The following is a 23,678-nucleotide window of genomic DNA, read 5'->3' on the forward strand; positions in this document are numbered from 1 at the left end:
GCCGCAGTTCAGATACGCCCCTGGTACAGTGATGAAGATATAGATTTTTTTTTTTAAAAGGAAGCGCAGCACTCAGACTCATTACACTGCTAAAAGTGCACACTAGACACTGCATACCTTTCCAGCATAGTGTTGAATTCGGAAGCAGCTGTGAGGCAGGGAGGTGTCATTTAGGAAGCGAGAACACTTGCTCATTCTGCTTTCAAAGTGCTGATGAGTGGCACAGACTTGGTTCAGTTTCTCCAAAAAAGTGTCATCAGTAACTGTGCCCGGCCTCAGGCATTCTTCATCCAGCATAGCCAGGATTCCATTTTGATTCTGCAAACCATCACAATTTTTAAAGTTTTCTTCCCTCTTTATTTAGCACGTTAATCATTTGAATACAATTTTAAATAGGTGGCTGAATTAGAAATCTGTCTGAAAGATCCATGAATGGCCTTGTGGCTAAGGTTTACACCTTGGCGAATGGGTCTTCAGTTCACAAGTTTTAAGCCTCGGTGATTTAATCCAGTAATTTTTCTGACTGTCTTACACAAATAAAATGATTAGGTTACAAGATACAGTAGAACTTAAGTGTTTTCATACCTTTTCTTACTACTACTACTACTTGATCTTATAAACCCTTTTCACACATAAAAAGTTGATTTACACACATAAAGGCCGGGATCTATAAACTGTGCTCACAAACGGATGTCGGAAAAAAATCAGTGCTAAGGGCTAGATTCTATATACGGCGCCTGAAAAATCAGTGCCAAAAAAAAAATACGCCTAGGCGTATTCTACAAAGTACGCCTAAATTTAGAAGCATTTTATAGAATAAGCCTAAATTTCCATGTGAATTATAGAATACACCGACCACCCATCTGTGTGACTATATTTTGTCGCAGGCAGTTACAGCAAGTAAATCCCGATGCCTAAATTAGGCGCAGAGCGGGTATATTCAATAACAGCGTGCATAGATTTGAGAAATGCCCATGACCCACCCAATCCACGCCCATGGCCATGCCCCCTTTTCAACTATGCGACTTAGAATTTACACACATCACGTTGCAGAATACGCTTAGACAGTTGTGCATGTAAATTCTAATTAACGCTAATTTAGTGTCAATAATTTCTTTTCAAGTGGCAATTATCAGCGCTGACTGGCTTGTTAACTAATACAACTGAATTTGCATGCACAACTTAAGTAGCACTATATAGAACCTGGATAAGCGTGATACTATAAAGGGTGCATGCCCTTTCTAGAATCGTGCTTAGGACTGACTGTGCCCAAACCAGACTTACACCTGCTGAAACCTGGTGTAAATGCTGGCACCAAAGTTGGACGCGTTAACCCAGTATTCTATAACTACACGTAAAACTTTTTGGAACACCCAAACCCCTCCCATGGCCATGACACCTTTTAAGATATGCGACATGGGAGTTAGGCGCACTGCCTTATAGAATAGTGTGCAGCCAGATGCATGCGTAAATTTTAATGGGTGCCAATTAAATAACTGGTCATTAGCACCCAATTATTGATAGCTATGAGCTCATTATTCAATTAATTTGCATGCACATTTTGGGAGCATGCTCAGGGGAGGAGTTAGGGAAACGCATAAGCAGAGTTGCAATTCACACATGTATTTTACAAGATATGCGCCTACATTTAAACCTACTCTCGAGAAAGCATAATAGGTTAGATTCTATATAACATGCCTAAAAAATCGGTACTGAAAAAAAATATGCCTAGGCGTATTCTATAAACCGTGACTAAATTTAAGCTTAGTATATAGATTATGCCCAATACCTGTTTTCTGCGACTATATTTAGTCATAGCCATTTACGCCACCTAAATTACACACAGAATGGGTATATACTATTACAGTGAGAGTAAATTCTAGGAACGTCCATGCTCCCTCCCATGGCCATGCCTCTATTCAGATCCACGTCTTAGCATTTATGCGCATCACTTTATAAAATAAACTTAAGGGATTTGTGCACATAAATTCTAATTAATGCCAATTAGTGTCAATAATTGCCTGTTAAGTTCAATTATCGGTGCTGATTGGCTTGTTAAGCTAATTAAGTTGCGAGCGCAAATCCAGGATACGACCGGATTTGCACACACAACTCAAGTCGCACTATATAAAATCCGTTGGCATGTGTGAATCTTCAACCTAGGTGTGGTGACTTCTGCAGGATTTGTAATAATATTTTATAAAGATATATAGATGTCTATTGGGCCCTTTTACTAAGCCACGTAGGCGACTACAAGCTCCCAACATGCGTTAATTTGGAGTTACCATCCAGCTACAGCGTGGCCCATGCGGTAATTTAATTTTTTACACGCGTTCACTACGTGTGCCAAAAAATATATTTTATTTCCTGGCTTGTGGCGAAAATTGGGCGGAAACTCTGATTTAATGCACGTAGGTGATTACCGCACTGTTAATGCGAGAGACCTTACCACTAAGTCAATGGCTGGTGGTAAGGTCTCAGACCAAAAATGGACGAATGTCCATTTTAATTTTGCCACATGTCCATTTTTTGCAAAAATTTTTAAAAACACATTTTTTACAGGCACACTGAAAAATGGATCTGCGCGCGCCCAAAACACGCACCTACACTAGCGCAACCCATTTTTCAGCACACCTTAGTAAAAGGACCCCTATGTGTCTTTATAAAATAAGGAAAAAGTAGGCAGCTTCCTGCCCTGTAAACCTATACGCCCCGGTACAAAATTACCCTGCACATGTTATGGCCAGCACACATCCCCCATATATAGCTAAGAAACATGCAAGAATCTGCCATGAAAGTGGTCCTGGAGCTAGCTACCACTGTTTGCTCCTACTGGTATGAGCCAGGCCTGAATATTATCATGAATAACCCAAATCAACAGTCTGCAACCTACCAAAGGGTTTAATTTGGTCTTTGACCAAATACTTTGTGAGCCAGATCACATGCAAGAATATTAATATCCCCCCCTAAACATACACACAACACACACACACAGATGTTACACATACAGCCCCAGTCCTCTTTCCCTCATGACACCCTCCTCCCCAAATAAGATCTTCAGTTATGCCATCCCTTCCCAAAAAGATGTGCTGTCTCCCTAGCCCCTTCCAGTTAAGAGGCACAGTTCCTCCAATGCCCCCGGTTCTTCCTGCTTTGGTCACTTGTTTTTCCGCAACACAGTAGAAACAGTTTCTTTTCACAGGCAAGCTAATAGCTGCATCACCTGTCACTGCACTCAGTGAAGCATGTGCTGTTGGGTAATTTCATAGGACTTCAAGCTGCAGTGCAGGACTACAAGCAATGTGTATTTTTTAAAAAAAGAAACATCGGAAGAGAAGCAAATGCTAGTTATAGCTAATGGTCTCTTCTGTCAGGTTAGGATGGCAGGGTTAACAAAGAACCACATAAACTGCTCAAACTGCTGCATGGAGCTTGCCAACCCCTGACCTGGCACAAGTCTTTGCCACTTGTAATACCTTTCAGTGGACAATGCAACACTAATCCAATCACACTGATATACCTGAGCTTTATAAACTACATCCTCGGCCGGTTATGGATGCGCTGAGAGCGGTGGCTGCATTTTAGCACTGTTCTGGGGTCCCCGCTCCATTTTCTGCACCACAACGCTACGCTAACCCTCAATTTGGAGTGATTTCACGTATGGTGGTTCCATGAAGGGTGTATGGAACAATATCTGGTCCCAATGCCGTCCGCGCCATCGAAAAGGGGGATTAAATCGGAGAAAGAGAAAGCAACTACAGCCAGCGCGGAGCCTAAGATGACGGAAGGCCTGCTGCGGATGGACTCAGAGAAGCAGCTGGCTCAGATCACGGCGGCTGTGGGAGCAGCGTTTGAACCTAGGTTTGACTTGCTGGCTGAGCAGTTTGGTAAATTGGAATCTCTATTGGCAGAAACCATGAAACGGACAACAGAGGTTGAAAAGAAAGTGTCGGAGATCAAGGACACATGGACACATTGCGATCCTGAAATCGCGCTTCTGAAACGGAAGCTGCAAGATCAGCATGAAAAAACTGAAGATTTAGAAAATAGATCTCGGCAAAGTAACCTGAGAATTGTGGGCTTGCCTGAGAAATTACCAGACAGGAATTTGGGCCCCACTTTGGAACAATGGCTGATGAAAAAATTTGCATTATCTGACAGTAATGGGCCACTCTGCATTGAGAGAGCACACAGAATCGGGAGACTGCAAGAGGGCAAACAACGACCGAGAGTGGTAATCATTAAGGCCCACAACTACATTCATAAATCTGAAATTCTGTTGGGGTATCGATCAAAGAGAGACACGCTGGCATACGAGGGAGCACAGATAAAAAAAAATTTCAAGATTACTCCGCCAGTGCGCAAGAGAAGAGGAGACGGTTTACCCCAGTATGTGCAGCTCTTGTAGAAAAGAAAATCCGCTTCATGCTGTTGTACCCCGCACTTTTGAAGGTGCAGATTGAGGGCAAGTGGAATTCTTTTGATTCAGCGCCTCACTCAAGTTGTTGGGAGCGGCGCTACTGTAACTGCAAGTGCGGATTTCAAGCAAGTGTGACCCTTTCATGGGACTTGAAGTTAGCGGGGACAATTGTTAAATTGTATGGAACTGACATAAGTCAGGTATTGTGGTCGCTGGTGGGGGAACGGGGACCCCAGCATGTTAGTGACCTTCTACATGGCGGTGGTTAGCCCACCGGGTTTAGAGGGCCAGTTTCAGGGTGGGAGTGGGAGCGGGAGGGGGGGTTCGGGGAGGCTTCTGGGGAATGGGGTTGCGAGGGGCGGGGGGTGACTGTGTGTGTTGAGTTGGTCAATGGTGTGGTGGAGAGTGGAGGGAGGGGGGATGTGGGAGAGGGGGTGGTTGGGTTTCAGGTGAGAGGCATGTGACACACTGTATTTTGAGTGGGGAAGGTAAGTGTAGACTCCTTCTACTTGCCAAAGGTATTCGCCTCAAGAAGGTGCTGGGATCTAACGTTGTGAATTGGGATTGCAGACTGCCTAGACATGAAGCTGATAAGGAATCTGGAGGGTGGGTTGGGACCTCCGGATTTGATGAGGTTTTGTATCTTGCGCCAATGTAGAATAATAACATGGAATGTGGATGGGATCACCTCCCCGATAAAGTGGAAGAAGATACTGTCCCACTTAAAACACCTCAAGGTGGATAATGCATGACTGCAAGAGACTCGACTTTCAGACTCTGAACACAGTAAGTTAAAACAGGCCTGGGTGGGCCAGGTTAGCTATGCCTCCTCAGGAGGAAGGAAGGGGGGCGTGGCGATTTTATTCTACACAAATTTAGTCCATACCTCAGAGGTCCTCCTGCAAGACCCACAGGGAAGGTATTTACTGACATGATTATGGCTGCAAGGCCGAGAGCTCGACTTATTATCAGTATACGCCCCCAACCCCTTACGATCCGAAGTACTTCCCGGAGCTGTTGAAAAAACTCATACCTTTTCAGGGCAAGCTGCTAGTAGTTGTGGGAGATATGAATAACTTAATGGATCCTGTGGCGGATTGCACGGGGGTTCGGGGAGGAGGGACTTCGGATAGGGCAGACGGGGGCATGTTACAATCCTTCTCTACCTCCCTTTTGGTTGTAGACGTTTGAAGACTACTGCACCCTGGGGGAAAGGATTTTTCTCATAGATCACGAGCTCATGGGACGTGGGCAAGATTGGACTATATACTAGTATCTACCCCCTATTTCCGTGGGTTACTGAGGCTCAGATGGAACAGGAGGTGATTTCTGATCACGCTCCTGTTTGGTTTGACCTGGAAGCTTCAGCGCATTTCCAATCTGCCCTGGTCTGGAGATTTACGAGCTATTTGGCTAAGGACAGAGACTTTCAAGGCTACTTGCAGTCACGGTGGGAGGATTATCTCTCCCATAATAAACAACACAGAACAAATCCTCAACTATTCTGGTGTGCGGCGAAGGCAGTACTGCGTGGGGATATTATCTCTATTGTAGTAGCGCCACGTAGGAAGGTTGCCACTAGCATTCTTAACCTAGACCAACAGTTGCGAAAGGCTAGGCGTGTGTACCTAAACACCCCATCGCAAATGAATACAGACAACTACGTGTCCCTACAGGTGACCCTCAACTCCTTATTACATGAGCAGACACAATGTCTTACACTATATCATAAATATCGCTTTCCCTGCTCGCATGGGAGGTTAAATCATGGGGGGGGGGGGGGGGAATCGCACTATGTTGGCCTTGAAAGATAAAACGGGTTCAATGGTTAATTGCCCCGACTTAGTAATGCAGCTTTTGTGGGAACACTTTCAACAGCTATATAAAAGAGACGCATCACCAGAGAGGGGCAATGTGAGTGACTTTTTGGCTATGGCAGGGATGCCTAAGTTGACGGTGGAGGTGGTGGAGATGCTGGAGGCCCCCTTACAAGCCAAAGAGCTTCAGTGAGCAATCAAGGGGCATTTCCTGGGCTCAGTCTCTTCTCCCTCCCCCCGCACCCCCTCCCCACGGATCCAGCATCACTCCCTCTTCCCCGTAGTGCTGTAAACTGTGTGAGTTGCCAGCAGCTGCAGCCTGAAAACAGGATACTTTCAGCCAAGCCTTGGATCTTTCCTCTGCTGCTTCCTGCCTCCTCTGATGCCATTTCCTATGGGCGGGATGCAGCAGAAGGAAGACCCAGGGCCTAGCCATAGGAAGCCTTGTTTTCAGACAGCAGCTGTCGGTAATTCGCACAGTTTACAGGACCACGGGGGAGAGGGAGAGAGGGACTGAAGAAATGCTGGGCCTTTGGGGAGAGAGTGCGGGGGGGGGGGGGGGGGGGGAGTCACTGGGCCAAAGGAGGGCCAGATCCATGAGGGGGAGGGGAAGAGGATGCTTGATCATCGGACCAGGTGATGTCAGAGGCTGGGGATTTGGACACCTTTTATTACCCACGTCTTGAGAGAGTACCTCACCTGATCCAGCAGTTATACTGGCCCTGTCCTCAGATGTTCACATCCTCTCTGCATTTCTTTTAGGTTAACATCAAAATGCAGAAACATACAAGGATATATATGAAAGAACATTTTAATTATTTCCACTTTAGTGATTTTAAACTGCTTACTTTTCCAAAAATAACTGGTTACGAACATAAAGAACCCTAAACAGATAAATGAAATGACAATCAGATCGTCTTTCAGTATTAATACATACTAGCAGTTTTAATTCTGCACCATATTTTGAAAGTTTTCCCAGTTCTTTAAGTTATTGGAACACTTCAAAATAATACAATATTTATATGCATTGCACAATAGCAAAAGAAAAATTCAAAGAGCCATTGACGAAGTAGTACGAGCCCTAAAAAGCAGTGAAATCAACTTACATTTTCTATTAAGTCGCAAATGATGGCATTATTGAAATAATCAATATGAGTCCACTCTATACCCTAAAAAACAGAAATAAAAGTTTGTTAACTTCTCCAAGGTGCATTAAGAGAGATTAAAATGTAATTACAGTACATTAACCCCCCTGTTTACTAAGCCGCGCTAATGTTGACACAGCCCATTCAATTTGAATGAGCTGTGTTGGCATTGCTGCGTGGCAGCTGCTAGCGTGGCTCAGTAAACACAGGCTAAGAGAATGAGAAGTGCCCTGATCATGGCTGAATAGATATGGATGGGCTGGAGTGTAAATTTTAAGGGGCTTTGACGTTAGCTTCAGAACGTTTAGTACAGGAACAGTGCTGGGAAGACTTTTACGGTCTGTGCCCTGAGAAAGGCAAGGACTAATCAAACTCTGGTATAAAGTATCACATACCATGTAAAATTAGTTTATCTTGTTGGGCAGACTGGATGGACTGTTCAGGTCTTTATCTGCCATCATTTACTATGTTATGTTACTATCAGGCTTATTTTCAAAAGAGAAGGGCGCCCATCTTTCGAAACAAATCGGGAGATGGGCGTCCTTCTCTCAGAGTCGCCCAAATTGGCATAATTGAAAGCTGATTTTGGCCACCCTCAACTGCTTTCCATCACGGGGATGACCAAAGTCCAAGGGGGCGTGTCGGCAGTGTACCGAAGGCGGAACGGGGGCGTGGTAAAGAGATGGGTGTCCTCGGCCGATAATTGAAAAAAGAAGGGTGTCCCTGACGAGCATTTGGCCGACTTTACTTGGTCCCTTTTTGTTCACGACCAAGCCTCGAAAAGGTACCTGAACTGACCAGATGACCACCGGAGGGAATCGGGGATCACCTCCCCTGACTTCCCCAGTGGTCACAAACCCCCTCCCACCCAAAAAAAACAAATTAAAAAACATTTTTTCTAGCCTCTATGCCAGCCTCAAATGTCATACCCAGCTCCATCACAGCAGTATGCTTGTCCCTGGAGCAGTTTTAGTGGGTGCAGTGCACTTCAGGCAGGCAGACCCAGGCCCCCCCCCACCTGTTTCACTTGTGGTGGTAAATGGGAGCCCTTCAAAACCCACCCGAACCCCACTGTACCCACATCTAGGTGCCCCCTTCACCCCTTAGGGCTATGGTAGTGTTGTACAGTTGTGGGGAGTGGGTTTTGGGGGGACTCAGCACCCAAGGTAAGGGAGCTATGCACCTGGGAGCAATTTCTGAAGTCCACTGCAGTGCCCCCTAGGGTGCCCGGTTGGTGTCCTGGCATGTCAGGGGGACCAGTGCACTAAGAATGCTGGCACCTCCTACGACCAAATGGCTTGGATTTGGTCGTTTCTGAGACGGGCATCCTCGGTTTCCATTATCGCTGAAAACCGGGGACGACCATCTCTAAGGTCGACCTAAATGTTAAGATTTGGGCGTCCCCGACCGTAACGAAACAAAAGGTCTTACGTTCCTGTATTGTTTTAAAGTTCCCTTTTAGTATTCTCACCATAAAATCACTGGTACAGTGTTCTGGTTTTGTAAAGTGCTGTCCACAGAGGTGAAATCCTGGTTGATACTGGCATTTTTCATATGATGTCTATGTAAATTAAATCTCTTTTTGAGCATCTGGCTTGTTTCTCCAATGTAGCACCCCTTGTCACATTTTTTTACACTGAATGATATATACCACATTGCTCATCTTTAAACTGGCTAAAGATATACCAGCTATTTAAGTGGTAACTTGGAATATTCAGTGGGGGATAACTGGCTATCCCACGCTGAATATTGCTGGATAGCCAGTTAACAGCCATTTAACCAGCCAAGTGTCGTTCCTTGCAGGTTAAATAGTTTTGAATATCAATTGGGGGGAGGGGGGAATTCAATGACGGTCACCGGAAACAACCCGGTATTGAATATCCTGCATGACCGCCAACTGGGGGAGTTAGCTGGGGTCCCTACCATGGTCTGAATATCAGCCCCAAAGAAAATAAATACAGGGTATTTTTCATTCCTACATTTATACAATGTAACGCCTTTAAAGGCCCTTTAGTCACATAATTAACCATTGAAACCAGTTAGATGCAAAGAGAAAGTCAGAAGGAAAAGGAAAGAAAACAATAACAGATTGTTGTTCAATTATACATTAGTGTATTCAGTTTTAGATGCACAAAATATCTGGAAAGGTTACAGAAGTATACTTCCAGGCCATTCAATGCATTATAGCCTAAGCGAACTCTGGCAACCAGTTCCCAGAATAATACTGACATTGTTTCAGAACAAAAATCGATCCATTACTGTTAGATTTGTCAAACCCACAAGATTGTTTATTAAAGGTGTCTCACTGGTTAGAGGAAAAGCATTTGTTGTTAAATATTGTAAAAAAAACATTGACTTGCTGGATAACTGGTCATGCTTCTCGGCCTGCATTCATTCCCTCATTTTGGGGCAAGCCAATTCCCACAACTGAGTTTTAAATATTTGAAGGTGATTATTGATTCTCATTTGAATTTTGATGAGCAAATATCTGCAGTTATCCAGAAAGGACTCTACACCCTGAGGCAGTCACGATCTATTAAAAAGTACTTTGATGAAAAAACATTGCAAACCACTTTTCGTCTCCTGGATAGACTACTGTAATATTGTCTATGCAGGATTATCAAAGTGTAATGTCAGGCGATTACAGATTATGTAAAATGTCATCTTGAGGCTGCTAGGTAAAGCAAATTTGATCATATTACCCCTTTGTATTTGAAATTTCATTAGCTGCCTCTATGTTATACATTTAGATTTAAAATACTGGTTTTGGTACGTAGGGCATATTATGAGCATCAGCCTTCCTACCTTCATGATTTAGTGATCTCATATATGCCTACCCATATTTTAAGAGCTTTACAGAATAATAGGTTAGTGCTACCCTGTGGTTCAAGAGCTAATTGGGAATCCACTCGTGCAAAGGCTTTCTTTTGGCTGGTATCATCTATGTGGAATGTCTTGCCTAAAGAGTTACATGCTGAAGCAAATTTTAAGAAATTCAAGATTTTATTGAAAACATTATTATTTTTTTAAACTTGCATTTCATCTTGAGATGGAGGTGGAGCGAAGAATATATCAAGCGCTCTGCAGAACATAATTACAGTTTTTGAAAATGCTACTATGTGTTATTTGTGACAGGGTTAGGTCTTTCCTATTTATATTATGGAGTTCTTTTCTATTATATGGTTTGTTTATTTGTAATGTAAACCGCTGAGTTCTGTCAAAAGCTAAAGCAGTATATTAAGTTTAATAAAACACTTTGATTACTGTAATGTTATTTATGCTGGCTGTAAGGAATCTTCCTTGAAAATACAACAGCCAGATTAGTCTACAAGGCTACGAGATTTGAAAGTGCAGCCCCTTTGCTTATAAAGTTACACTGGCTCCCAATCAAAGCCAGAATAACATTCAAACTATGTACTTTTGTTTTCAAAACTCTATATGGCTTAACCCCTGATTATATGCAACCTTTAACTGATCTCCCCCTTCGCAATGCTTTCCCTGGTTCAAGGGATTGTCTAACCCTCCACTATCCCAGTTGCAAAAATGTGATCTACAAGTCAATCTACATGTCAGGATTCTCTTACCTCTGTACCAAATGGTGGAATTCCTTCCCGCAGTTCATCAGATGGGAACCTAATTATTTGATATTCCAGAAATATCTTAAAGCCTCTCTGTTAAGCAATTTCTCACAGATGATCATAATTAAGTTAAACCTCTAACTGTTAGCTTTTTGTGTCTAACATTTGTTTCCATATAACATATTGAGGGGCATTTTCGATCGGGGATGCCCATCTCTAAGGGCGCCCATCTCCGAGGATGGCGCCACGAAGGGGCGGGCCCGACCGTATTTTCGAAACAAGATGGCCGGCCATCTTTCGTTTCGATAATACGGTTGGGGCCGCCCAAATGTCAGAGATGGCCGGGTTTGAGATGACCGGCCTCAGATTTCACACATAATGGAAACCGAGGCCGGCAATCTCAAACCCGGCCAAATCCAAGGCATTTGGTCGTGGAAGGGGCCAGCAATTGTAGTGCACTGGTCCCCCTCACATGCCAGGACACCAACCGGGCACCCTAGGGGGCACTACAGTGGACTTCGCAAATTGGTCCCAGGTGCATAGCTCTCTCACCTTGGGTGTTGAGCCCCCAAAACCCACTCCCCACAACTATACACCACTACCATAGCCCTAAGGGGTGAAGGGGGGCACCTACATGTGGGTACAGTGGGTTTCAGGTGGGTTTTGAAGGGCTCCCATTTTCCACCACAAGTGTAAAAGGTAGGGGGGGGGATGGGCCTGGGTCCACCTGCCTGAAGTCCACTGCACCCACCAAAACTGCTCCAGGGACCTGTATACTGCTGCGATGGACCTGAGTATGGCATTTGAGGCTGGCAAAAAAAGTTTTTAAAGTTGTTTTTTTGAGGGTGGGAGGGGGTTAGTGACCACTGGGGGAGTCAGGGGAGGTGATCCCCGATTCCCTCCGGTGGTCATCAGGTCAGTTCGGGCACTTTTTTGGGACTTGGAGCTGATAAAAAAGGGACCAAATAAAGTGGACCAAATTCTCGCCAGGGACACCCTTCTTTTTTCCATTATCGGCCAAGGGCGCCCATCTCTTAAGCACGCCCCCGTCCCGCCTTCACTACCCTTCCGACACGCCCCCGGGAACTTTGGCCGGCTCTGCGACGGAAAGCAGTTGGAGCCAGCCAAAATCGGCTTTCCATTATACCGATTTTGCCGGCTTCAGGGCATGGCCGGCCATCTCCCGATTTGTGTCGGAAGATGGCCGGTGATCTCTTTTGAAAATATGCTGGATTGTAATACTCAATCCTCATTTAGGGCCCTGTTTACTAAGCTGCGCTGTAAGTACGGTAGTATTGTTAGAGTGTGCTAATGCTAGACACACCCATGGGTGTTTCTAGCGTTAGCACGTACTAATCTTTAGCATACACTAAAAACACCAGCGCACCTTAGTAAACAGAGCCCTTACTTTGTTACTACTACTTAATATATACTATCCTGCATCACTATTTGTACTGTTAATCACAATAAGTGGTTAGCCACATTGAACCTGATCTATTGGAATAATGTGGGATATAAATTACATAAATAAAATAAAACAAACTGGAAACTCTGATGTGCTGTCTGGAGGCCACGACTTCCTCCTATCAGTAATGAGGGGGAAAAAATGTACCTACCACCAACCTTGACAAAAATCTCAAATTTAAGTTGGTCCCTGGCTCCTCAAATTTACTTCAGTGTGTCCAGCACTGTCGGAAACAGGATGCTGGGCTTGATGGACCTTGGTCTGACTTGACATGGCTTAACTTACAATTTTATGCTATAAGTCTGCCAAACACACAATACACCTTCTATGCCTAAGCTTGAATTTTTTTTATGCTAAAAGGTTTGCTATCCAGGGTTGTAAATGAGCTGATATGCTGCACAAGTGATGAAGAAAGATTAAAACAGATTCAACCCAAAGCAGTCAGGACAAACGGAGGAAATTAATCAAAAGCATATGAACTACTACATAAGTACATATGTACATAAGTAATGCCACACTGGGAAAAGACCAAGGGTCCATCGAGCCCAGCATCCTGTCCACGACAGCGGCCAATCCAGGCCAAAGCCACCTGAAAAGCTTCCCAAGTCCATTTAGTAGTGGTTTATGGACTTGTCCTTTAGGAAACCGTCTAACCCCTTTTTAAACTCTGCTAAGCTAACCGCCTTCACCACGTTCTCCGGCAATGAATTCCAGAGTTTAATTATGCGTTGGGTGAAGAAAACGTTTCTCCGATTTGTTTTAAATTTACGACACTATAGTTTTATCGCATGTCCCCTAGTCCTAGTATTTTTGGAATGCGTGAACAGACGCTTCACATCCACCTGTTCCACTCCACTCATTATTTTATATACCTCTATCATGTCTCCCCTCAGCCGTCTCTTCTCCAAGCTGAAAAGCCCTAGCCTCCTTAGTCTTTCTTCATAGGGAAGTCGTCCCATCCCCGCTATCATTGTTGTCGCCCTTTGCTGCACCTTTTCCAGTTTTACTATATCTTTCTTGAGATGCGGCGACCAGAATTGAACACAATACTCAAGGTGCGGTCGCACCATGGAGCGATACAACGGCATTATAACATCCTGACACCTGTTTTCCATACCTTTCCTAATAATACCCAACATTCTATTCACTTTCTTAGCCACAGCAGCACACTGAGCTGCAAAAGGTCTTTCAAAATTCAGTTGTATGAACAGCCCTTAGATTCCTCTTTATTCTAGCTATTAGTAACTTAGGAGCCCTTTTACTAACACGTACAGGCACCTACGCACGTATAATGCACTTCAAATTAGAACTACGGCTGGCTAACACGTGCCCCAGGTGGTAATTCTAATTTTGACGTGCGTCCAAAACGTGAGGCAGAAAATAAATTCTATTTTCTACCATGTGGCGCTAACTGAGCAGTAATTGCCATTGTAAGCGTGCTGACAATTACCGCCCCGTTAACGCGTGAAACCGTACCGCTTAGTCAATGGGTGGCGGTAAGGTCTCAGGTCCAAAGTGGACACATGCTGATTTTTATTTTGCTGCATGTCAATTTTCGTCAAAAAAAGGCGCGTTGAGAAATGGGCCTGCGCGCATCCAATACACGCGCCTACACCAGCTCAGGCCATTTTTTGGTGCACCTTAGTAAAAGGGCCTCTAAGGGCCTTGGTATGCTCCCAAAATTTACACCCCTAAATTTAGCGTAATTTATGCTCCTAAATGTATGTAGGAACATAGATTACGCTCGTAATTTAGGAGAATAAATTTAGGAGAGTAAATTTATGAGCATAAATTATGCTCATAAATTTAGGAGTGTGAATTATAAAACATAAACTTTGTAGAATAAGACCCTAAAGGGCCATTTTACTACAGCTTAGCGTATGCTAATGGGCATTAGCATATGCTAAATGCCAAGTAGCCTATGGGTATAATGACCATTAGTGCACGTTAAGCTTTAATAAAAGGGCCCCAATGAGGAGGTTATCTCATTTCTAGAGGCATAGCAAATCTTAACCAATGTAAACAATGCAGACTCTCCCTTTACTTTTCTTAAGCATTATAAATTCAAAAAGGAAAACCGAGGAAAGGCAAGAACTGAACAGATACAAGTACAAGGACAAAGAGGAATCACCTCTCGGATGTACTCTTCCTGCTCTTCCTTGAGCGTAAGCTCGATGAAGATCTGCTGTAGCTTTTCATTGCAGTAGTTGATAATGAACTGCTCAAAACTGTTATCCTAGACAACAAAAAAAAAAGAATATTATGTCTGCACAGAAGGAAAGGAACCAATGTCACATAATGCATTCACAGTCACTTCCACCACTTTTGATTGGAACAGTTATAAAATTAAATTTGAGAAGTCTTGATTTGGAGAAATTTTAGACTTCATGAAATAAAAGTAATGTCTCGATATTGGCACTAAAACAATAGCCTGCAAAAGGTCTGATTGACAGCACAGCATACAGAAGCATTGCACTGAATTACGTCTGGTATAATTACATATACATCTCTAAAAACCTCAGCTGGTAAGGTGTGTGGCCATTGTTTTGAACAGCATCATAGAACCATGGAATCATAGGCTTAGAAATCACTCTCTGTTCACATCCACCAAGAGACATTTCTAAACCCTCCTGAGGCGAGGTTACTGTTAAATAAGGCCTCCGCTCCATTTTCTTTTTGAATCTGGGATTTTGTCTTCCGATAAATCAGTATCTTAACATTTATTTTGCAGGATGATTTTTCTTAAATACAAGCTAAAACACGTGCTCTTTTCCCTCTTTGGCTTCACAAGCAAAGCTGTACTACAAAAAAGTTTTAAAAATTTGGCTTGACAGATTTACCACCTCAACGCTTTAAGGGTTTTTGAACATGGAACACAGCCTGTATATACACTGAAATCCTCTCATGCCCTCCCATCTGATAGGCAGTAATGCTACTATTTATGGGACCCTTTAACTAAGCTTCGGTAAAAGGGACCCTGCGTTAGCGGCGGCAGATGTTTTTGCCACACGCAAGGGCCCCTTTTACTGCAAAAGGTAAAAAGGCCAAAAAATGAAATGGTTGTGCAGTAAGTTCACACTTGCCGTGCGGCTATTTTGGAGAGGAGTACTTACTGTCACCCACTAAAGTGGCGTTAAGGGCTCCCATACTAACCCAGCGGGCAGCATGCAACACTGCCTGATTACTGCTAGGTAATCCCTTATGGAAATATTTTTTAAATATTTCCGCTAGTTCTGGAAATGGTGCTCACTGGGGATAGAACTACTGCTGGCACCCATGTTGGGCCGGTGGTAGTTTCGGGTTGCTTCACAGCAAGCCTTTACTAAAAGGGTCCTTATGTGTCCACTATAAGGAATTGTACAAGAATAAGCCCAACTGGTGGGTAGACCTGAGCAATTCACCACAAACCACCTCCATGTTGCAGCTTCATAGGGACAAAAGTCTTGTCTCTCTATTGTGCTTCATGATTATTATTGAGTTCTACACCGCTACTCTGGCAAAGCCATCCAAAGCGGTGTACAACTGATAAAACAATACTAATCAAAATGATAGAAGTAAAAATACAAAAGAAAAAGGATCTAAAATATATCAGAGATCTATATGGCCCTGCTGATGTCACCCCATCAGTGCCAATACAGCCAACTTGTCTTCTAGCATGCCTAGTTAATTCTAGACTGCTCTTGTCTTTCCTCTGAAATATGCTCTGCATTACTTATTTTAATTCATATAGCTGTAGTACAGGGGTTCTCAACCTAGTCTTCAGGACACATCCAGCCAGTCAGAATTTTAGGATACCAACAATGAATATGCATGAGATAGATTTGCATACAATGGAGATAATGAATGCAAATAGATCTCGTGTATATTCATTGTGGATATCTTGAAAACCTGACTGGCTGGCTGTGTCTCAGTGACTGGCCTGTTTTAATAAAATGAGGTAAAATGACACTAAAAAGAGGTGATTTTGAAAAGATTTTTCTGCACCTAGAGAACGTTTTATACGTGAAAACCGGCTCTTTTGAAAGTGGGTAGGGCATACTCACATGTGAAATAAGCACAGTGAGACATATACAGACAGGAGAAATAATCTGGCTGATTAAGTCGGGTTATTTTAGCACAGAGTCTCATTGCATAACCTGACTTAATAGTAGCCCATGATGATAACTTCACCTCCCCTCCCCTAAATCTCTAGCACCGCTCAACTATAAGATATAAACATAGGTTCTAAAAATCAATATAGAAACATTCATTAATATTCTCAATGTGAATTAATAAAAATAAAATTTTGCTTCAAAGGGTTGCAAACTTCTTCCAATGGATATCTGTATTTTCATAAAATCAAAAGTGGGTAGTGTTTATGTGATCAGCACCATTCCCTCGGTCAAATGTTAACTACACATCAACTCTCACAATGTCCTGACATGAATTCATGTTTTGGGGATAGCATCCCAGTTTCAGGAAGTTTCAAAGCAAGGTCCAAACAATGGTGCCTTCTACGAGCACTGAACAAAACTTGTGTCTCTGAAAAAAAACAAGATGGGGACAGTATATAAATCAGAAATAACCAATCAAAACAGGTCAGTTTATTTCTATCAAAGAGAATCATTTAACTCACGGCTGAATCAATAGAGAACAGTGGTGGATTCACAATCTAGGCACTGTAAAATTGCATCATTTAAATCTGGAAGCTGAATGGATCTCTTTGATAAAAACAATGGACCTGATTGGCTATTTTGACTCAGCAACTATTTCTGGTTTATATACTGACCTGGCCCCATCTTGTTTTATTCAGAGACACAAGTTTTGTTCAGTGCTGCTATGCCCAAAAGATTTTATTTATTTATTTATTGCATTTGTATCCCACATTTTCCCACCTCTTTGCAGGCTCAATGTGGCTTACAATGTGTTATTGTTAGTAAATATTAGAATAGGAGATGACTGTTAGTGTTAAATGGAAAGCAGTATCATCGAAGATTAAGCCAATGAGAATAAGTAGAAAACATATTGTTAATGTTACTAGGTCTAGATCGAGATTCAAGCAAGTAGGAATGAGCAGGGGCATTGTTGATGACAGGCAAGGTTGCTTCGTGTTACATTTCTAGTTGTTGATCTTGTTGGTATGCCTTATTGAATAGGTAAGTCTTCAGGGATTTCCGAAAGTTAGCTTGTTCGTAAGTAGCTTTTAAGCTGCGTGATAGTGAGTTCCACAACTGTGTACTCAGGTAGGAGAAATTTGACGCATGCGTTAGTTTGTATTTTAGGCCTTTACAACTGGGGAAGTGCAGATTAAGGAATGTTCGAGATGACCTTTTAGCGTTTCTGGGCGGCAGGTCTACAAGATCTGTCATGTAGGCTGGGGCATTTCCGTGAACGATTTTATGAACTAGAGAGCATATCTTGAACGTGATGCGTTCTTTAAGTGGAAGCCAGTGTAGCTTCTCCCTAAGGGGCTTTGCACTTTCGTATTTTCTTTTTCCGTATATGAGTCTGGCTGCGATATTCTGGGCAGTTTGCAGTTTCTTGATGATTTGCTCTTTACATCCTGCATAGAGTGCATTGCAGTAATCTAAGTGACTAAGCACTAGTGATTGTACCAGGTTGCGAAAAATGGTCCTTGGGAAGAATGGTCTTATCCTTTTTAGTTTCCACATGGAATAGAACACCTTTTTAGTTGTATTTTTCACATGATTATCAAGTGTAAGATGTCGATCGAGGGTCACTCCAAGAATTTTCAGTGTGTCCGATACAGGAAGGGATAGTTTTGGCGTGTTTATGGTGGTGAATTTGTTATTATGTTTTGAGGTGAGTATGAGGCATTGCGTTTTATCTGCATTTAGTTTCAGCTGAATTGCATCCGCCCATGCGTGCATGATATGGAAACCTTGGTTGATGTCGTTTGTAATTTCCAGTAAGTCTTTTTTAAACGGTATGTAGATCGTTACATCATCTGCGTATATGTATGGATTGAGGTTTTGATTGGATAGTAGTTTGGCCAAGGGTGTCATCATTAGGTTGAAGAGAGTCGGCGAGAGGGGGGATCCTTGTGGGACTCCACATTCAGGTGTCCATGTGTCTGATGTGGTAGAGTTGGATATCACTTGGTAAGGAAGCCTTTGAACCACTTGAATTCATATCAGGACATTGTGAGAGTTGAAGAGTGATGTTTAGATAATAATTGGTGGGGTGAATGGTGATGATCACGTGAACACTACCCATGTTTGATTTTTCTGAAAATACAGATATCCACCAGAAGAAGTTTGCAACACTTTGAAGATACATTTTATCTTCATTAGTTCACATTAAAAGTATTAATGAATGATTCTACATTGATGTTTGGGGACCTATGATTATATCTTATGGTTGAGTAATCACAAGAGAATTAATGCCAACCACTTCTCCCATCTGTCTATGAAAGTTCTAATATTTTCACTACGGGGGGAAATTATCAACGTGGGCTTCTGTTAAGGTGGATTATTTTAGCACAAAGACCCTGTGTTAAAATAACCCAACTTGTGGTAAAATAACTCAATTTGAATTAAAATAACCCGACTTAATAGTAGCCCATGTTGATAACTTCCCTCCTTAGTGGTAATATAACACATCTTAACAGTAGACTACATTGATAACTATGTCTGTAAGGGCCTTATTTACTAAGGTGCACTAGCGTTTTTAGCGTTCACTAACCATGTAGATGCCCATAGGAATATTCCCCCAGATTCTATATACCGTGCCTAGAGATCTGCGCCAAAAATCAGCACTGATTCTATAACAATGTGCGCAACTTAATAAGCTTAACAAGCTAATGAAGGCTGATAACAGAACTTAACAAGTAATAAGCACTAATTGGCACTGATTAGAATTTAGGCGCACAACTCACTAAGCATGTTTTGTAACAAAGTGTGCCAAACTTCTAATGCGAGCAGGCAAAGAAGGGACATGTTTATGGGTGGGGAAATGGGAATTTCATAGGTGTTCCAAAATTACTCTGGTAATTATAGAATGTGGCCCAATGTGCATAAAACTACATGCCGGGATTTACACCACATTTTTGTTAGTGTAAATGGATGCACGTAGTTTTAGGCGCTGAAATATCAACTACGCATATTCTCTAATCGGCGCCTAAATCTATGCACTAATTATAGAATACGCTTAGTCGGAACTGATTTCAGTGTCGATTTTTTAGGTGCCATATATAGAATCTTCCCCATTATGGGCAACTACATGGTTAGCGCACGCTGTTTAGCGTGTCCTAAAAAGCTAACGTGTCTCTAGCGTAGCTTAGTAAGCCGGGCCCTAAGTGTGTCTACTATTTAAGCTGCTTCACAGTAATACTGATTGGAATTTCTTATTGCCTTTATAAAAAAGGCATGAAACAGGTACATTTTTGGACTTTTCACATAGGTGTCCTCTTACAAAATTAGCCCACCTATTTTAATGATTGCAATTATAATTGCAATACCATAGCACTACTATTTTGAATGCCACTTTAAAAATAGCCGTGCAAGGAAAGTATTTTGATGCAATTACATCTAAAGTGCCTGACATGCTTGACCTAGAAGTTTTATTTTTTTGTCACAAATGGAAAAAAAATGAATCCTTTGCAAACAGGGACTTAACAAAGTATTGTCCTCTTAATTAACTGGTTGAGCTACTGTCTGAGAGTGAAATTTGAAGGCCGATGCACAGGGGGTTAACTTGGCAGATACACAATGAGGAATTCCTGCATCCATCAAAATTAGCCACACCTTGAGAGCTTCAGCATTTAGAGCTATGTTATTTCAAACAATAACAGAACAAAACACACAGGGCCCGATATTCAGTGCGAGTTAACAGGCCGGGAATGGTCGCCAACCGGTTAACTCGGGTTTCAGCAGATAACTGGTCATTTTCAGTGGCATTTAACAAGTTTTTGCCACTGAAACACCTGGTTAGCTCCAAAAATAAAGCCAGCAATGTTGGGGGTGTTCTGGAAGCAAGAACAGTTAATTCCCAATATTTGGAACTTAACCGGCCAGCCTAGTGGCTAAGGCCATACAAAAAGCAGGTCTATCTTTGCTTCCTAAGCCATGGCCAGTTAAGTCTGAATACCAACTTAACCAGTCATGTGCTAGCCAGTGTTGAAAGACCTGGACAGTCAATGCCAGTTGCAAGAAACAGCCCGGCACTGAATATCTGGGTTGAATGATGGCAGTGGGCAGTCAAAGCGCTGTCTGCTGGCTGCTGAATATCAGAGGGACAGTTGTTATCTGAAGTGATGATCCAGCTAAGTGGTTTTTTTCCTTGCTAAGCTGCTGAAAGTTGCAGCACAGACAGAAGGGCACATTGAAGCAGACACATGGTACGAAACCATAGACATTAATTTCAAGACATAGGGCTCCTTTTACTAAGTTGCGCAAAAATGTTGTCTTAGCATGTCCTTATGCGGGGTCTTTCCCACTCGCAAAGGTGATTTTCCATTTTCTGAATTAATGGCCATGTGTTAATGTTGCCATTTGCATGTGGCCATTAAAAAAAATTAGTGCATGAGCACTTATGGACACATATTTTGTAGTCGGCAAGGGCTCATGCGCTAATCAGTTAGTGCACAGTAATGCAGACTCGCTAACTGATCGGCGCAGAAATGCCCACTCTCTGCTCCCAGACACACCCCTCTCTGCGGAAAAATAAAAATGATTTTTTTTTAGCATGAGGTTTGCGCATGCACATTGCAAAATTACCACGGTATGGTATGCCTCGGAACATCCTTTTCAGCTGTAGTAAGCACACAGCTTAATAAAAGGAGCCCATAGTGACTAGTTTCATTCTTCAAGATTTGACACTGGCATATGCAGATAACCAAGAAGGCACAGCTGAGTTAGGCAGAGCCAAATTACACTTGTAGATCACCACCCCAGGGGCTGCAGTGAAATTCATGAGGTGCACAATCTTGTGCACATGTAGCAATATGATTAAAACAGAACATGCAAAAAATGTTTGCACTACACACATCATACTTACTGACTCCTGTTGCAAAAATAACAAACAAAAGGAAAAAAATATTATAGGAACTGTCAATTGTGGACAATCTGGGTCATTCAGGTTGCTGTCTTATTGCTCTGTATAATAGGTACGATCGTTCTGAAACAGAGAAGCTGTGTTTTTTTGTGGGCAAATCTTTATTCAGCAGGACACTTTCTAAATAACAGTTCTATAATTTTTATTAAGGTTGTTCAGCTAGTAGTTAAAACAAACACAAACAGCAGGATATAATTTTTCAAGAATTCAGAGCTTATTTTTAAAGCAAAATAAATAGCGCTCCTTTCTCTGGCGGCCCTACAGTTTAAGTCAGAATTTGGATGTTGTACAAAGATGCCCAAATTCTGAAGCGGGGAGAAGGTCATTTTCAAAAAAGATTGACATCCATCTTTTGTGTTCGAAAATACCATGGACATCCTTGGATTTGGACGTTTTGCGATTTGGACGTCTTTGATTTTCGTTCATTTTTCGAAAACAAAAACATCCAAGTCTAAAATGTCCAAATTCAAGCCATTTGGATGTGGGAGGAGCCAGCATTTTTAGTAGACTGGTCCCCCTGACATGCCAGGACAGCAATCGGGCACCCTAGGGGGCACTGCAGTGGACTTTATAAAAAGCTCCCAGGTACACATCTGACCATTGCTCCCTTATCTTGTGTGCTGAGCCCCCCAAAACCCATTATCCCCAACTGTACACCACTACCATAGCCCTTACGGGTGAAGGGGGCACCTATATGTGGGTACAATGGGTTTCTGGTGGGTTTTGGAGGGCTCGCTGTTTCCTCCACAAGTGTAACAGGTAGTAGGGGTATGGGTCTGGGTCCACTTGTCTGAAGTGCACTGCACCTACTACTAAACTACTCCAGGGACCTGCATACACTGTAATGGACCTGAGTATGACATCTCAGGCTGGCATGGCTGGCAAGTAATGTTCTTCATCACAATTTTGGGGGTTGGGAGGGGGTTAGTGACCACTGAGGGAGTAAGGGGATGTCATCCCTGATTCCCTCCAGTGGTCATCTGGTCATTTTGGGCACATTTTTGTAGCGGAGTAGCCTAATGGTTAGTGCAGTGGACTTTGATCCTGGGGAACTGAGTTCAATTCCCACTAAAGCTCCTTGTGACTCTGGACAAGTCACTTAACCCTCCATTGCCCCTGGTACAAAATAAATACCTGAATGCTTTGAATGTAGTTGCAAAAACCTCAGAAAGGCAGTACATCAAGTCCCATTTCCCTTTCCCTTATTCGTAATAAAAACACGCCTAGCTGAAAACATCAAAGTTTTAGTCCTGGACGTCTTTGCTTTGTTCAATTATGGCTCAAAGACGTCCAAGTCTTAGGAACTCCCAAATCCCGCCTTAAACACACCTCTGATACGCCCCCTTAAGATTTGGATGTCCTTCCGATGGACTTCTGAGAAAGACGTCTAAAATGCAGTTTCAATTATACCGATTTGGACATCTCTGTGAGATGGACTTCCAAATGCCGATTTACATCACTTTTTGGACATCCATCTCTTTCGAAAATGAGTCCGATAGCCCCCAGCTGCACTGATACCTATCATGACACCATATGTTTGTCACACTGATACACTGACCCCTGGATTCTATATATGGTGCTTAAATTGTATGTGCATAGCCAATTTGCATGCGCAACTTAATTGTTTAACAAGCTAATCAATACCGATAATTGGCTGTTAAGCAATTATTGGCAAAAATTAGAATTTAAGCGTGCAACTGTCTAAGCGTATTCTGTAAAGTGCTGCATGTAAATACTAATGTGTGGACCACAATAGGGGGCATGGCCATGGGCGGGCCTGATATTTATGCGCACTGTTACAGAACATGCCTGATCTGTACCTAAATAAGACATAGGTATTTACACCAGGTTTTAGTTGGCGTAAATGGCTGCGCCTAAATTTTAGTCATGGGGACAGCTGCTACACGTATTCTACAAACCAAGTCTAACTTTAGGCAAGGTTTAAAGAATAGCACTAAGCACGTTTTTTTTGGCGCCATATATCGAATCTGGTCCTGAATGTGTGAATATAAGGAAATAAACTAAGGACTCAGGAAAACAGATTTTTCAAAGCAAACTACAAAACTTTCATTCTAAAAGCCAAATATCGTTCTCCCCCTCCCCGAGACACGCCAACAAAAAAAACAAATCCTAGTAATAATACCACAGTGAATATAGTCTGAGATATGTTGAAAACTGTACTGCTATGTGATTAGCGTA

At 42.6% G+C, this 23,678-nt stretch overlaps 1 protein-coding gene across 11 annotated transcripts in view; it reads right to left on the reverse strand.

Annotated features, from left to right (window-relative positions):
• Window positions 1-23,678, reverse strand: part of MYO1B (myosin IB) — a 429,756-nt gene that overhangs the window by 102,990 nt on the left and 303,088 nt on the right. For 8 of the 11 annotated variants that reach the window (XM_030208964.1, XM_030208969.1, XM_030208966.1 and 5 more), the window contains 4 exons: window positions 21,423-21,428; window positions 14,557-14,661; window positions 7,344-7,406; window positions 118-318 (listed from right to left, as the gene is read on the reverse strand). In XM_030208964.1, the coding sequence (XP_030064824.1) occupies window positions 118-318; window positions 7,344-7,406; window positions 14,557-14,661; window positions 21,423-21,428 (375 nt within the window). The remainder of the gene's footprint in view (window positions 1-117; window positions 319-7,343; window positions 7,407-14,556; window positions 14,662-21,422; window positions 21,429-23,678) is intronic. The other 3 variants (XM_030208970.1, XM_030208968.1, XM_030208965.1) reach the window with 1 other exon arrangement.

This window comes from Microcaecilia unicolor, chromosome 7 (assembly GCF_901765095.1).
Source record: "Microcaecilia unicolor chromosome 7, aMicUni1.1, whole genome shotgun sequence".
Classification (NCBI taxonomy): domain Eukaryota; kingdom Metazoa; phylum Chordata; class Amphibia; order Gymnophiona; family Siphonopidae; genus Microcaecilia; species Microcaecilia unicolor.